The sequence below is a fragment of the Gouania willdenowi genome, chromosome 7 (assembly GCF_900634775.1).
Source record: "Gouania willdenowi chromosome 7, fGouWil2.1, whole genome shotgun sequence".
NCBI lineage: Eukaryota > Metazoa > Chordata > Actinopteri > Blenniiformes > Gobiesocidae > Gouania > Gouania willdenowi.
In genome coordinates, this window is record NC_041050.1 from 17,531,649 (window position 1) to 17,548,835 (window position 17,187).

General features: G+C 38.9%; 1 protein-coding gene across 2 annotated transcripts in view; it reads left to right on the forward strand.

The window, feature by feature from the left end:
• The window catches only part of chchd6a (coiled-coil-helix-coiled-coil-helix domain containing 6a), a 120,433-nt gene extending 108,640 nt beyond the window's left edge, over positions 1–11,793 (forward strand). For both annotated transcript variants that reach the window (XM_028453268.1, XM_028453269.1), the window contains one exon: positions 10,590–11,793. In XM_028453268.1, coding sequence (XP_028309069.1) covers positions 10,590–10,613 — 24 coding nt within the window. In that variant the 3' untranslated portion in view covers positions 10,614–11,793. The remainder of the gene's footprint in view (positions 1–10,589) is intronic.
• Positions 11,794–17,187: the final 5,394 nt, after the last annotated feature.

Here is a 17,187-nt window from a genome sequence, read left to right on the forward strand (position 1 = left end):
CCTGCACGCACAAAACCACATCATCCCTCAGATTGTGGCCCAGTACACATTTAAATTTATTTTGCATTGGTTAGATGGTGATGCCCAGTTTGATCATTGTTGTAAAATAAGCACAACATGCACACATCTGTCGCAAAAAGATTGCACTATGTATAGCGTTAACTTTTGACAGGCATATACAGAAAATGGGTTAAAAAATATATGCGCAGCCTAAATTAGTGTTCATGCCAGAAATGTTAAACACTGCACTTTAATTAAAAATGTACATATTGAGAAGAAAACATCACATCTTAATTTTACCTGAATTGTCTCATCTTGAATGATTTTGAGTGCTATTATCAGGACCTCTAATCCCAGTTGTGCTTTAATGGATACGTATCTACTGGTGAATCAGAAAATATATAATAACATGCACAACTGGATCCTTGTGCGAACTAGGAATCTAAAGCCCTTGGAAGACACATTTTAAACTCTCAAGAAATGTTTACCACACAAAGCTAATCAGATATTAAAAATAATAAATAAATAATTACTAAGTTTGGAGTATTGATCAAACTTGGTATTGAATTCATAAGTTCATTTCTGAGTACCAGTACAAGCCATTCATTAATTGAGGTAAATTTAGCCCTGTTTATTCCTCTGATTTTTGTGTAATGGAACTGCTTTTGTGCATGTGAAGCTTTACAATGGATTTGGAGGGAAGTAAAGTTCAGGATATTTAATAACCGTTTCATGAGAGACATATTTTCACCTCCTATTGTACTGATTTTTTTTTTGAACTCTGGCCTTTCTAAGCCCTGCAATGTCTGTTGGCTTGTGCCACTGGAACCCCTGTTGCTTCGTTTCTACACTCCATCCCCCACTGTTTTTGGAGCTCTTCCTAAAGCAAGTGTTTTCTCTCTACAAGTATGTAGTCACTATTTTATCGACACCCCACTTGCACATGCTCAGGAAGCGTTTTTGTGGATGTCACACCACTGGCTGGGATAATTGAGGAATACAGCTTCCAAACAGTCACAACATTATCAGAACAGTCCACTTTCTACTAGCCTGTCTTTTGTGCGCTCAATGCCATTCAGTCTTTCTCTCCACTTCCTTCTTCTTTTGCTTCTCTTTTTATTCACTCCCATTTTCAGCCTTTGCCTCAAAGAGATCGATTTTGTTCTTCAACCTTTTGTTAAATAATTGAATGCCATTGTGTATTGTGTGCTTGTATAGCTATGTTGAAGAATGAAATTTTATGTGAAACTTTTTCTTCATAGTTGTAGTGCAGGATATTAAAATGCCTTCAATGAGCCAGTAACTTATTTTTCTTTCATTCAGCAATGGCCAGGAAATCTTTTAGCTTTGCTCATAACTGACTTGCAATCACCCTTAATGAAGAGAAGTTTATCTTTTATTTATCTTTCAAGAATGAAAATTGATAGAAAATAAAAAAAGGCTTTCCAAAAGAAAAAACATTGATCAGATATCACTCTGATGAACTCTTTTTTTTTTTTAGTTGCATGTTAAATGAAAGTTGATTTTCTCCTCCGTTGGTGATTGACCAAGGTTTCTGCTTTAGAGAGGTAAACACACAATCTTCTATCACATTGAAGACTGAGAGCATCAGTAAACCAAAAGCTACATGGTAAGCTAACGTGAAGGCCTCACACTCTGATCATGGGTGATGTTCAGCAGAAACATGAACGTACTCTGCTTCTCAAATGACACTGTACCAGTCTCTGTCTACACATTGTGGATAAACACCCAAGTGTGAAGAATGTGATCCATTTTGGAGCAAATGATGTCACCAAGGAGCAGTCTGGGGTGTTAAAGCAAGAGTTCACCCTTCTGCTGAAAACTGTGAGCTACTTGGAGCCTATGGTCTACATCAGACTATGATTATTTCAATAAGTGTTGCACCTGCAGGAAAGTTGGTGGAGTTCCGGCCATCATTGAATCCATGATTCAGGGCAAAAGATTTGATCTCCTTTGATTACTTCTCCTTCTTACAAAAGGGGTGATTCAAAATTACTTATTTTTTTTAGTTTTTAATAACCACAAAATATTCTGTTGAATTTATGGATTGAGTTTGCTGAAAATACTGTCAGTCATTTGAAATGATCAACAACTTGTCAAAAGTTTGGACATACTTCCCATAAATGGGAATTAAATTAATCACGCCTGTGGCTCAGGGTGGTGGAGGGTCGTCTTCTGATTGAGAGGTTGGGGGTTCGATCCCAGTACGTGACGAGTATGTGTCAAAGTGTCCTTGGGCAAGACACTGAATCCTAAGTTGCTCCCAATGGTCGGACTAGCGCCTTGCATGGCAGTCCCTGTCCCACTGGTGTGTGAATGTGAGAGTGATTGGGTGAATGAGCTGATATGTAAAGTGCTTTGAGGACTGCTTCAGTGTGGTTATAAGGCGCTATATAAATCTAGTCCATTTACCATTTCCATTTTAATAAAAAAAAAAAAAACAACTGCACATTAAAACATGTAAGTAGAGGAATGCATAATTCAATTATCTTTCGGTTTGGTTCGTATAAAAAGTAACACTGGATGCAAGATAATCAGAAGCTCTATTTTATCACAAGGCTTGGAAGCAAGAAATATACACAAGAAAATATGCTGAGTCATTCAGGAAAACTGAAGATGTGAACCTGTTCACTTTTTACGGATGCCATGCTTTTCGTTATCAAAAGTATTTGAATAATTAAAGTCAAAGACATTGAGTCACCATCAACATCACTAGATTTTTATATATTTTCATTATAATTTTGCTTGATTCCACCTTGTTGGAAGAAGAAGCTGTGGATTATCTGTATTTACAGCTTGTCCTAATTGTTGCCTAATCTATACCTAAATGTTTAAAGGTTACTTGTTGTTCTCACACTGGTGTGCAACACCTGCTGTTTAATTTTGTTTTTTTTTAGGGTGCTTTCACCACATATGCTTCGGTGAACTCGGTGCGGTTCAGGCGGTGAATCTGCAACAGAGGTAGGCGCCAGGCAGTATTAAATGGGGGAATTAAGAAAACTGTGGGGGGCACAAAAACATTCCGTTCCAAGTAGCACCCAATCCCACCACAAATTCCCCCCCATGACGCCGACTCATGATGGACTAAACTGATCAACGTCACACATGCAAAACGGTTGGTCACCTATTGGACAGAATGTTTCAGCCTCCATAGACTTCTGTAAGAAAAATGCATTTTCCAAAGGAAACCCCCCAGGAACGTAATCAATAATTATTCAAAATAACTCATGAACACTGTGACTGTGGAAATGTTTGTGATGTGTATGTCTGTGTGTTGCTGCAGAACGGAGGTGTGTGCTCGTTGCCGTGACGACAGTTTAGGTGACTGCGTTGTTCCGCTGCCCTGTCACTGACAGTTGCGCCTATATTTGGTCCCTCTTCCTATGCCTTCCAAAGGAAATCCTGAAACAAACCCCGCAGAAACGTCATTAATAATAATTCAAAATAACCCATAATCACATGATCCCACAACCTGCGCTACATAAACACAGCTGACGCCACGCTCATAGGCGTCACGTCACTGGTAACTTGCCGGTAAGGATGTATAATGTGTGAAGATGTGAATGTATGAGCAGGTACAACATAGAGCAGTCTGGTGCGCAGCCATCGCTGACTATGTGAACAGTACGAAATAAATGAATGATGTGGGAGTAATGTGTAAGGGAGTGAGGAAATGTTTGTGACCTGTTTGTTTATGTGCTGACAAAGCATGTCTGAAAATGGATGAATGGATAGATGGATGGGTGGATATTTGTGTGTGTGCTGCTTGCTGGAGTGCTGGGTTGTGGGTGTGTGCACGTGTCTGTTGCCGCGACGACAGTGTGTGTGATTGCTGTGTGCCGCCGCTGCCCTGTCACTGATGGAGTTGCTACATCACAATTGTGCTTCAACGTGACGTCCTATATTTGGTCCTGTTTGCTTTCTGACAGATTAAAGTCCGCACCATGCTTCGCTTGAGGCGAACAGAGACCCACATTTTTCAGAGGACCAGAGTTTGCTTGTTCGCTCCTCACCAGAGTTTGAGAGAACTTTCACATATCGCAAAAAGACCGGACTATCCGAGGAAGCAAAGCATGGTGCGGATCAAAGAGGTGCGTGTGAAAGCACCCTTAACCCCAAACAAGACATTTCATTTTGTTTGGGAATGTTTAGTTTTTTAGCCCTCTAAAAGATTAATTTACTACCACGTGTTGTTTTTTTCAGTAGTGTGCTGCTGCTCGCAAAGCATTGAATGGATTCATCTCAGTGCTGTTTGTTACTTTAACACTTGTCTGTCTTTTATGCATTTGCAGAATTGCTTAACAAAGGCTCACACTCTTCATCAGCTAAGATGAAGTGAAAGTGTATTATATGTGCCAGATTAAGCAAACCTTTGCTTTGTTACAACCAGTCGATAAACTTCTTGTATGAAATGTGTTTTTGTCCCCAGCAGTAGTCGCTTGTGTTGTTTGCTGGCTTGAAAACAGTCAACACATTCAGGTAATCAAATGATATTGTTTTCATTTCTATATTGGAATGTGCTGAACTTATATCCCGCAAGTTATTTTGTTAGTTTTTTGCCTTGTATTTATGTTTAACTCCCTGCCATTCAAAGGCTTGTATAATGTGGAAGAAAATCATTCATTTGTTCACAGTTGCCCCAGTTGTTATAAAGCTGACTGACCAAAGAGAACAGCAAATCAGCCTCTCCCAAGGGATTCTCAGATAATGCATTAGGATTGTTTTTGTTCTTTAAAGTGCTCGGAATCTGATTTGAACTAGATTGAATACACCAATTCAGTTGCGACCTACAGAGCGACACATTTAAAAGGTGGGAGTTTGCTTTATGCTGTCTTGCTGACTGAGCTTTCTGCTACTCCTGTGTGAGGTGTTTTTCAGTTAGATGTGAATGTTAGAGTGTAGTTATTTCACTTAAATAGTTGGAACACAAGAATAAGTCTTGTTATCCGTCCTTTCGGTTTATTTAGTGTATTGCGTTAGGTGAGATGTTGGTTGGGACATCCCTCTGGGAGTTTTAGGTTATCTCTTACATATAATTTGATAACTGGGTGGGACTGTATTTATTTTTATCATGATAAAATACATTATTTCTTGCATTGACATAAATTCACTCATTTTTCTGCAAGTCTCCTCTCCCTACATTGAAGGACCACACAGAATGAAGTATAAAGTCTATTGGATTGGAACGGAATTATTGGGTATAGAAGAAAAATAAATGCTTTTGAGACTTTCTTTTTCTTCTCCTGGCACAGGATTGTCATGTCCTTGTTCCTGCCTTATTGTAGTTCTTCAATGAATTAAAAAAACAGCATTGGCATCATACATATCAACATTTTGTTGCGATTAGTAAAGAAGGAGGTCTGTTGGAAGACCCAATTGCAGAAAAACTACCATTCAAAAAAAAAAATATTTTCATACAACTTAAAATTCCAAAATTCAATCCAAACAAAGTACAAAAGACACTTGGAAAGTTTCAATCTCAACATGTCCAACAAGGAATAAAACAAAACTGAAAACTTGAAATCTAAACCAACCAAAGTCCAAGATGCAGACTAACTGGGATGGAAAGACATTCAAGACAAAGCAATCGTAAACACTCCTCTAAATAGTGAGGGAAGGTAATCAGGAGATAAAGAAAACCTGAGTTAAAACAGAAGGAAAGAGAGGAAATACTGAATCTCTCTGCACTTACACAGTGACAAGACAGAGTGCGTTCCCACAAAAAGACTGACTGAGTGAAAATTAACCATAACTTAAATACAGGGTCTTGAACCTTCAATTTATGAATTACAAAAATGAAAGCACCCTCAAAAACCAGTGGTCTTTACACATTTGATTAGGGCCAAATATGTTTGCAACTTTACAAAACTGAATATTCAGTCTCCTTGAGGCGTCAATTCAAATGTATCAAATACAGCTAATCATTCATCAAGTGTTAATAAATGATAAACAGTAAGCTTAACAACAAATTTACATTGAAGAGAATAAAGGAGTGACATAATGCAAAAAATTCCCACAGCCTTTTAATATGAATTTTTAAAATCAGTATATAATGAATGTCTTTTGGCTTCCAGCCACCCGATAACACCGATAGCTCTTCACGATCTACTGTTTTAATTTTAAATTATTAGATTGTAACAATATTGCTATTACAATTGTTATTATATATATATATATAAATAATTATTTAATATTTTGTAATATTAAGGCAATACAGGCAAGGCAAATGTATTTGTATATATTTCATACACAAGGTAATTCAATGTTCTTTACATGATTAAATAATGCATCTGAAAAAAAAATATAACAGTTTGAAAATAAACAAGAACATTAAATCAGCAGTAAAAACATTAAAAAAATATCCCTCTCAGTCATACACTGTATGCTGCAGCAGTTTGTTCCACTACTTTGTATAAAAATAGAAAAATAATATTGAAACACTTAAAAACTGAGTTTGATAAAAAAAAAAAAATTAAATACAATGAAGAAAAATATTTTGAAAATGCAAAGCACCAAACACAGCTGTTCACTTCATCAAAGACCCACAATACAAAGCACTTTTAGCGGTGCCAGTCAGTAGCACACAGAGCGTTTCAGTATTTGTAGCTTACTTTGTTCTTTAGAACATTGGTTCCCAATTCAGGGGTCCCGACCCCCATTTAAAAATGAAGCATTGGTTAATAGTAACACTGCCCAAACTGAAAACAGAAAGGCCAGTGGAGAGGGCAACAGAGGAGAGAGGAGAAATACCGCTGCAAACACACACAACCCCGTGGCTCCGCGGTCCCCCCCCCCCAATCGAGGGGACTCAGGGCTGTCCTGCTTCCTCCGTGGGGGTCCGGGTCTCACGCTCTTGCTCCCTTCAGACTACTTTGGCCCCCGCCGTGAAGCTGCTCTGTGCCCCTTACGCACTCAGCCTCCCCCATCAAGCAATGGGCTCGCCGCAGGTGTGCTCGTGGGGGTGCGCGGGCACTGCCCCCGGCCCGGTTTGCCGTCCTTCGCTCGTAACCAAAACCACACTCTGCGCCGGCAGGCGCGGTGGTCTCGCCCTGACGGTCAATGCACGAGTCCTGTGTTCACTTTTTTTTTACTGGGGTCGCCAGTCTCTATCACTGTTATTTTGGGGGTTGTGGGCTGAAACGTTTGGGAACCCCTATTTTAGAAGAACTTCAATAGCTTCCACACACATAGGTTGTCTGAAGATGACCACTGTGAAGGAGTTTGGGCCTGGAGGAGGGTCTTCTTCTGATTATTAGAGGTTGTAAATGAACAGATTAGTGCGCTTGCACCCCCTCAAATTGAGGTCAAAAGCTGAATTGTAAGGTTTCATTTTCAGTATACTTGACTGTGCCGTTCTCATTCATTTATGTGGTCTTGCAGCCCACGAGCGCGATCAACTCAAAATGCCTCCGCGATTGACGTATTGTGCACCCCTGGGTTATCTAATTGGTTCTCTTAATTTGCTCGGGTTGAAAAGAACTGATAATCTCTGTGGCCTGAAATACAGCAAATCTTTCTAGCTGGTGTTCTCCTCTCCAACTCTCAGACATTGAATGGTCTGTTCCACCAACTGTATAGTCTCTGCCGTCACCTGGGAGCCCCAATTTCCTGCCAGTCATCAGATTAAATAGATTACCTAAAGAGTCATGGCTGCCAGGCTGTGTTCTACAGAATTAGGAGCAGAAAAGCTTCTTCTCTGCTTTCAGAGACTTTTTGATTTTTACTTTACCTCTCGCGTTAGGACCCTTAAATTTTGGGGATCTGATCTTTTGGTCTACAGTCAACTGAAAACATTCAAAATAATTGCCAGCAATATTTACCAGCACTGACAACTATACATTTGTTGAAATATGATTCTGACAGCAGTGATGTGCAGGTTAATCAACAACATACTTGAATATCGAATACTGAATTTGTCACAGCGTGTTCCTGAGTGGAGAAAGGTCAGATCGAAGAAAAATCTACGTTTTATTCAGAACTTTTACTCAATTGAGTGAAAACAGCAGTAACATCTGTCCATTTATCTTTTATAACAATTATCCTGATACATTTATCCTTTCAAATTTCAGCCACAGCGATATTTTGGTCAAAACCTATTTGGATGAGAGTCATGCCATAAGAATTTTCATTCTCATATGTCATACAAGTGATGTCATACAAAATGTGTTAAGTGCCACATTCAGCCACGAGGGCCAAAATCAAAGAAGGGCAAAAACGGTTAAGGCACTTTTTAAAGTCTGTGTAAAGCAGAAATAAATTTGTGTCATGAGTTTCACACCACAGAAACATGTCATTGACCACTGAGCCAAATTTGAAAGATAAAAAAAAAATCGCCAAGTATATAAAATTAAGTCTCAAAATCATGGAAACATCAGTGCTTCTCTCTGCTCTGAAACGCTGGGGGTGTGTCAGTTTGAGGCGCTGGAGCTAAGGCCCACGCGTGGGAAGTTTTAGTTTTGACATAACTGAAACATGTATGCTGCATGCGCACAGAAAACTCACATATTGACTCCGTCTGAGCTCGCTGCTCCCGTCTCGCTCTGTATTAAAGGAACTACAGAATAAAAGGAGCTACAGAAATCCTTTCCATATAACTACTGTACCTAGCTGTTCATACCACTCACATGTTCATCACATGTTCTAGTCACATTGGTTTGTTTTCAGGCTTCCTTAACATTTAACATTGTAAATGTATTGGTTATTGAACTGTAGTCAGTCATTGAACTCTTTAGACTGGGTTTGGGATCATTGTATCAATGTTGTTGTGTTTGATTGATGAGCCTGATTGATTTGCCTAAACAGATAGTGGGTTGTGCTCTTTGGATCACTGTTGGAGCTGATAGGGCTTAGTCACTGCATCTCTGAGGTCTTCGAGGTCACATCCATTTGCACATGCAGACATCCAGGACCAGGTCATGCATGTTATTATTGTCACCAAGGAGGTCATATTTCACTGGAGTTTATTTATTTGTCTGTTTGCAGGGGTACGTCAAAAGTACTCAATGGATTTTGACAAAACTTTAACCAAAGATAGACCTCACACTATGGATGATTCCAATACATTTTGGAAGAGATCTGAATCGATATACTGATTCTGGATTAGTTTCAAAAATCCAAATCTCTTGTCATCGGCTCAATTTAAAAAAGAAGAAAAAAATCATGTTTGGTTCATAATTGACCAATCTTTGTAGAATTTGGAGGTGCTCATACATTTGAACCAACTGTAGGGTCATTATGGTGGATGGTGGTTTGAAAGAGAATTGTGATTAAATATCAAATAGTTCTGGAAACCAAATAAAGTGACATATTTTAAGCACTTACAACAGGTACTACTTTAAAACGCTGAATGTTTGGTTATTCTACAGAATGTTATCATCATTATCGTCACTCTTCCTCTTTTTTTTAAAAAAGCAACTTCATATTTCAGCTTAGAAGTGGCTCCTTAGATTTTTTTGTGGCCAACATTAAGTATTACTAAATTATATGTAGTTTAACTATATCAAGTAAATATTATATATATGGTTTTCTTTGGCATTTTTTTTCCGGCTGTCCCGATCCGATATTGATATCGGATATTGGTTCGATATCAGCCAGAAAACAAATATCATATTTTATCGGATTGCATCTAAAATCTTCGATATAAGCACTCTGATAAGTTTTAGTTGTTTTTGTCCCCGCCCTCGTTGTTCCCACCATATACTGACAGTAAAAAATAACTGCAGTGAACTTGAATTGTTGACTATTGTTCTCTGTTTGAGTATTATCACTTGATCAAGCCTTTTCTAACATTCCTCACTACAAAATAGGTAATAAAAGTATGTATGATTCGTGCTGATATCTTATCGAATCAATATCGGTATTGACTAGTACTCGACGCTGCAATATCGGTATTGTATTGGAAGTGAAAAAGTTGTATTGGGACATCCCTAGTCTACACTTTACTGTGAAACTATCCATCACATTAAAATGTGTTTGTTTTCTCACACAAAGATACTTTGTCATGCATTTTGTCACTTTTAGTATTTTACAGGCCGCTAAGGCATTCAATTGATCATAATGGTCAAATGATCTAATCATTGTACACAATAGATGGAAGTCTTTGTACATCAGATGTAGAATTTGGTGGATGATTGATCTTCGCTGTAATAGGTGAGGTTTTTCCTTCTCCGTTAAAGGTCCTGAAATGAGCTAATTTTTCATTTTTGCGACGTTTAACTAATAAAATTGGGAAGAGCTTTACAATCATTTGATGTGTTTGTTTCCATAAATGCCAAGTCAAAGACTGGTAATATCTGACAAATCAGAGAATGGAAAATTGGGTGAGAAACCACATAACTGATTGAACGAACAAAATGACTTCACCACGTGAAAATGACTTCATCCTCTTCAAACCTAGAATGTTGTTTCAATGGCTGATTGTGTGTTGATTCCACAGAATGATAACAAATGCCAAACTTTCATTTCAAGCTCCAACCTTTTGATTAAATGTGCACTAAGGGATTGTCCTTTTACCCTTGGTCATCTTACAATATCAGAATGAACTAAGTATGTTTTCCTTTCTTTCTTAGAACCTGCTGATCAACCACGGATGAAGACTGCACCAAAGGGGCAAAACATGATCTTTGACTGAGTGGTCTTGGGTGCCACGAGGAATAGCGGTGGTAACTTTTCTGCATTGCTTTACGAGAGACTTGATTTGCTGTTAGCATGCCTTCTTTTGTATACTTTTCTGTAATAACAGGCTGTATTATTTATTCCACATATTTTATTTCCTGGGATGTCCCAACAACCATTAAACGTCCCTGATTCTTATCTAGTTTCTAGGTTGTCAGTATCTGCCAACCTCAATTTGAGTTAGTGTGTAGACATGCAAACTGATTTATGTAATTTACAGAAACTATATGATACTATAGAATGTGTAAAGGCTAGAACTCAAGACACACATTAGGTTGAACTAAATCCCAAGGTTTTAGCTGACGTACGTCTAGGCTGGAAATGTAAAAAATGCCTGGATTATGGGCGGGGCTGTTGGAGCAGTTAAGACAGGCTTCAGTAAGTCGACAGATGCCAACTTTTATTGGGGGCAGGGTAGTTCATGAAGAACTCTGCTTCCAAAACTTCAAAAGCCTTCATTTCAGCCAATAGGAAAATTAAATTGTAATAGCCCGGCTTCAACCCATAGAGGAGAGTCACGAATACTAATACAAAGCTTTAGAAAATTGTAATACTTGGACTAAAGTTTAAAGAGTTAGACGAGAATCATTTAACAACACTACTTCATACCCAAATACATTTGTTTTCAGCAGAAAAAAGCGGTTTTGGGTTTTAGTTAAACTTTAAGCTTAGACATGCTGTGCCGTGGTGCGTTCAGGGTTCATTACAAGGTGGGAATTAACATACATTACACCATGGGTCTGCTTTTGCTCCCTTACAGCATATTGCAAACAATATCCTTTTACTAGCTCATGTGTACACACATTTTCCAATCCAGCTGATGTGATCAGGACATTCCTAGTTCTTTCACACTGCTGCACCCCAACAGGGAAATCAGAGAAAAGAAATGGGTACAATTTGGTCACAGTACACGTTCTCTTTAGTTAGCTGCAAGGTCTAACATTTGGGATGAAAGATGATTTCATGATCACTTCACTGATACACCCAGGGTCACTCTTTTATCACCGAATGTGAAACTCAGATTTTGTTCAAATCTTTTGATGCTTTCAGAAGTATGAAAAGAAAGCGAGTTGCGTCGAGTGTGTGCGGATCGTTCTTGTTTTTTTTTTTTTTTTTTTTTTTTTTAATCTCTGACTGAAAGCAAAGTAGAATAACTTTAAGTTTGACAAGTTTGTACATTTAATTTGGGCCTTTGCTTTTTATTTATCAGTGTGTATTGGGTGATTTCATTAAACTGTTCTTTTCTTCTGACGGCTTCTTTGTGTCTCGATATTTCTCCAATTCAAACTTTTGACAAAACTGCCAGTCTTCATCGGCTCTGTTTTTATTTGGTTTTTGTCTCACATTTGCCACAGGGTTTTTTTGTAATAATATTTGATTCTTTTCACAGCTGCAATCATTATCATTATGAGGATGCTGGTGTCAAATTCCAACCATTACGATAACAAGAAGCCAACAGTAGTCTAGTGGTTAGCACTTCAGCCCTGGGCCCGACTCCTGCGTTACATCTTTGGGCTTTGTGGAGTTTGCATGTTCTTCCTTTCAACTACACTTTTTTTTTTTTGTTTTTTTGTCTCACATTCAAAACCACGTTCATTGAATTGACATTTGGAGTAAAAGTGACCGTCCCTACCCGAGCTACTATTTACAGGATAAAAGGGAACTTTCAAGAGGATGATGAATGAAGAAGCAGCTGCCAAACCATAATCAGAAAGATAAAGAGATGAAACGTAATAATAAAGCCGATGTGGAGGCGTTAACCTGTGGAGGACAGATGATGGCTGATTGTGTACAACTGAGGTTAGACACCTTTTCCCTTCAGACTCTGGGTTCTTTCAGTTCATTTTATCACTCTGTATTTGTGTAGCTTCTGTTCCCTACAGTTGATATCAGTCTTATGCAGCGCTCAAAGATAAAATTATTTGGAATAGGAAACATTAGTATTTTTCACTCAAAAAAAAAAGAGTATGATTCAACATTTGATGACTAAGGGCTTTATTCTCTTCCAATGCGCGTAATTCCAAAAAGCCGCGCAGCAGCACTGTTTTAGGCTGTGTGCGCTTAAGTCAGATTCACCCAGTTGCGCAATCTGGGTGGAGCGGTCCTGAAATGTGAGCGTTCCTGTTCAAATCTGGCCTTGGTCGTATTCTCCCGTCTGCTTAAGTTTTTTTCCTCTTACGCGCTTCTAACCCTGGAATAAGCGTGAGGTGAAACATTTTATTGCACTAGAAGTTTGAAGTTAGTTACAATTTAGGCCACACGGACTCATATTATTCCAGAAGAGACTCCTGGAAAGAATCTATCCAAAGTGACACTGTCACGCTGTCACAGGGGTGGTGGGAGTCACACAAGCACGCCAATGGATTGACCATCAGCTTTTCTTTTATGTTCACATTTACCAGTTCTAGACGGGACAAAATGTGTTACATTTCATTATATTTTATTCGTGGCATCCGGGGTAGGTGCTGCGTTGTGGAGCTGATCAGCTGTGTGCACCCGAGTTGTGCCTCAGCTGCTGCTGCTCGATTAATTAACAGACGTCAGACTTCTGTTCACTTTGGTCACAGTGGTGTCCAACTATTTTCATTTCCAATGTAAAGCCACAGTTTGATCCACTACAGAGTAAATAATAAGTGAAACAAGCTGTCATATGCGGAGGTTGATGAAATGCGATACTAGATACCAGAAACTATTCCCAAGTATATTTAAATGAGGCTCATCTTTAGTTTGGACTCGCTCACATCAGCTCCATAAGGCTTTAAACAATATTTTAAACTGCGTATTATGTAGAAAGCCAATGGTTCTGTTTCACTGCAAACATCTCTGTATCCTGTATTCCATGTCGGAAATAAACTGAATAAATAAATAAAAATAAAATAAAAATCCTCTGTATTAAAACAGGACGCTATGCGGAGTTATTTCCTCAAACCTGCAGTGCATCACACTCGGTCAGGCTCTAGAGCAGGTACCATATTGGTGACCGATGCACTGATCAATTCTGAATGCAGAAATGGAAGAAGTTGATTAAATCAGGCTTTCCACACAAACAAACGTTAATCTGTCGTTAGTATGAGAGGAAAAAAGGAGAGATTTTAACTATGACTCAGACAGAAGATCCTCTCACACAGCAAATCAACCTGTTACATTGTTTATTAACGAATGCGTTTCAAGTAAAATTTCGGATTTCAATGTTATTTACAAGCGTTGGGAAAACTCTAGACAGCCCCCAAAAAAATAACATCATGCCCCAGTCCTCCTCCTTGGCTAAAACCTCCTTCATTCACAGACTACGCACTTTTGGTTTACTTACGCGCGGTGGGCGTGTCAGGAACATGGACCAGAGAATAGGCACTGGAGAGAAGCGCGTAACTGCAGGCGCATTAAAATAACGCTTAAGTCCAGACGGGAGAATAGACCCCTAAATGCATCAAATGGATTAAGGCAGAACAAGCTGTTTTTTATTTTATTTTTGTACCCACTTATCTTAGTGAGGGTCACGTCCTGCCTTGGTTTGCTTTTGCAAATTTAGAGATTTGACTAAGCACATGTTTGTTTTTGAAGTGTGTGTCCATGCACATTTTGCAAGTGATTGCTCTCTTTGATCAGGCAATGTGTCTTTATCGGCACAGAAAATACCTCATCAGCCTTTATCACTTCTTTTTAGCACTGGGAATACAGTGGGGCAAAAAAGTATTTAGTCAGCCACCAATTGTCCCACTTAAAAAGATGAGACAGGCCTGTAATTTTCATCATGGGTATACCTCAACTATGAGAAAAAAAAAAATCCAGAAAATCACATTCTTGGTTTTTTAATGAATTTATTTGCAAATTGTGGTGGAAAATAAGGATTTGGTCAATTACAAAAGTTAATCTCAATACTTTGTAATGTACCCTTTGTTGGCAATGACAGAGGTCAAACATTTTCTGTAAGTCTTCACACACTGTTGCTGGTATTTTGGCCCATTCCTCCATGCAGATCTCCTCTAGAGCAGTGATGTTTGGGGCTGTTGCTGGGCAACATGGACTTTCAACTCCCTCCAAAGATTTTCTATGGGCTTGAGATCTGGAGACTGGCTAGACCACTCCAGGACCTTGAAATGCTTCTTACAAAGCCACTTCTTTGTTTTATATATATGTATATATATATATATATAAAAGATAATTTAAGACAGAGAAGGTAGGTAAGAAATTTAGCTTGTTCCAAGTACAAATAACATCAAACAAACATGTTATCATGAAAAACTTTTCTTTTGCTTAACTTAAACACAACAACTGGATTTCAATCATATCCTTTGCAAGATAAAACGTTACTGCTTTAGTTACATCTTTCCAGTGCTTATTTGTTTTATCACACAGAGGGAGTGTCATTACTGTGTTAAAGTTGTTGTTTTACCTGTGCGCATGCTGCTCTCCTCCCTTTATACTTTCTGTCTCTTTTTGATGTGTTTTCTCTTCAGGTGGTTAAAATGTTTTTTTGTTTCCATCCGAGCTGCACAGTTTATCGTTTCGATGCAAATAACAGCTGATTGCATTGTGTTGCTTTGGGAAAAAACTGTTACATATTTACAGTGCGAATCAAGCCACATTGTTCTGACCAAGGCAGCCTGCGTCCGACAGAGCAGTAACCAAACTTATATACTTTATTTATGGGCCCCACACAGTTCAAATCCTTCCTTGTTCCTACTAGGAAGGAATTTGGAAATGCCAACAGAAGCGCGCATAAGCGTACGTTAACACAGGCGATGACCAAGCTTGACCCAAATATCATTTCTAATTATCTGTCCGGTCCCGTCGGGTATCCATCCTCTACCTTATTACCGAGATAACGTTTCTTTTGGGGACCAACTCTTCACTTCAGCCAATAGTAAATATCAATTGTGCTGAACGCCATCCCAAGTATCTCTGACATTTTACAACTAAATATGCAAAATCTTATTACTTTTACTAAAATGTTAAAAGTTGGACTAGGATCATTCAACAGCACTACTTAATACACAAAAACACATGTATTTAGCAGAAAAAAAGTTACTCTTTAAGAATAAAAAAACAAACCAAAAAGGTGTAATTCGGCAGGAAAAAAAAGGTTCGGATGGATGCGGCTGTGTGCGGGCACGCAGACGTATGGTACAGACACAGCACCGCGAGGGATTAAATGTGCACTTCAGACGGTTCTCTGATCTCTGTGCTTTGGCAGATAGTTGTCACATTCTAATCCTTCCTGATCTATCATCGCCCTAACATGAAGGTACATTTAAAATCAACACTGTAATAAAAGTGTAAATAGAAATGCTTTAGAATGGGTGCAAGATGGGAAAAGAATATTATCCCCTCAATTAAACATTTCACAGTGGGTCATTTAAAGGTATGTCAAAAACATAAATACCTTTTTATCAGAAAAAATATTACATTAAATGTTAGAATAAGGTTATATGTTAAAAATGTGTGAGCATTTATATTGTTTTCTATGGGATACAGTCAGGTTTAAAGATGATGTAATGTCCCTATCCAAGCTCCTGCTCCGACACACCTGGTTCTAATTAAAGGGTGATCAGCAGGTCGAGGGCTACTCGTCACATTCAGGTGTGTTGAAACCAAAAGTGGCTCTCCAGGACCAGGAATGAGGAGCCATGAACAAGAATATTGTTTGCTCCATCCCAAGGCTGTGCAGAAGAAATTAAATATTTGACAAAGGTACATAATGCATCACCTGGTACAATAATACACAATTTAGACTTACAGACTGTACATGTTAAGTTAAAATAAGAATTACACAGAGAAAATCCTGTCTTCTTGTCCGACATGTTACAGTAATAAGTGTTTTTTTTCTTGTGCAGCAATACATTTTCTGTTAGGTAAATAAAAGAACAATGAGGAAGTGAAGCCTCTACAGCTGCAGATATTTCCCCTCTGAGCAACACTGAGGTGTACTCTGGTGTGCAATAACTTATTTGATTGACTTAATGTAAAATGTTGGACTCAAGTGGCTACGTCTCTTCTGCTTGCGGTAATTCTTCCCGAGTTGTGGCTTTAAATTCTGCAGTCGGGCTTTGGTAATTGGCTCGGAGTGCTGGGCTCAGCGAGAAGCTTTCTGCTGCCATGTTCAGCTGTTTCCAACGAACACACACGTGTGCACATGTTTAAACACTATTCCAATCTCAATAGAAGAAGTGACACTGGGGGGGTGCAGGTACTAGCAGATGTGGTCATGCAGATGTTGCTACGGTAACGGCAGTGAGTGAGGTTAGAATGGCAACAAACGGAAGGCGACGGTCTTCGCATTCAAATGCATTGTGGCTCACCCTGTTGATCCCATGTCATATCCAATTACCTCCACAGCGAGGGAGGGGGGGAGGTGGAAAGGGGATGCAACGACTCCAGAGTAGAGGAAAGACACAGATGAAAAGGCGTATTCCTGTGCCTGTGTGAACCTTTCAGAGACGCTGCACCTGCGTGTGCTGAGTTAAACACCCACGCCTGTCATTACACGTCCAC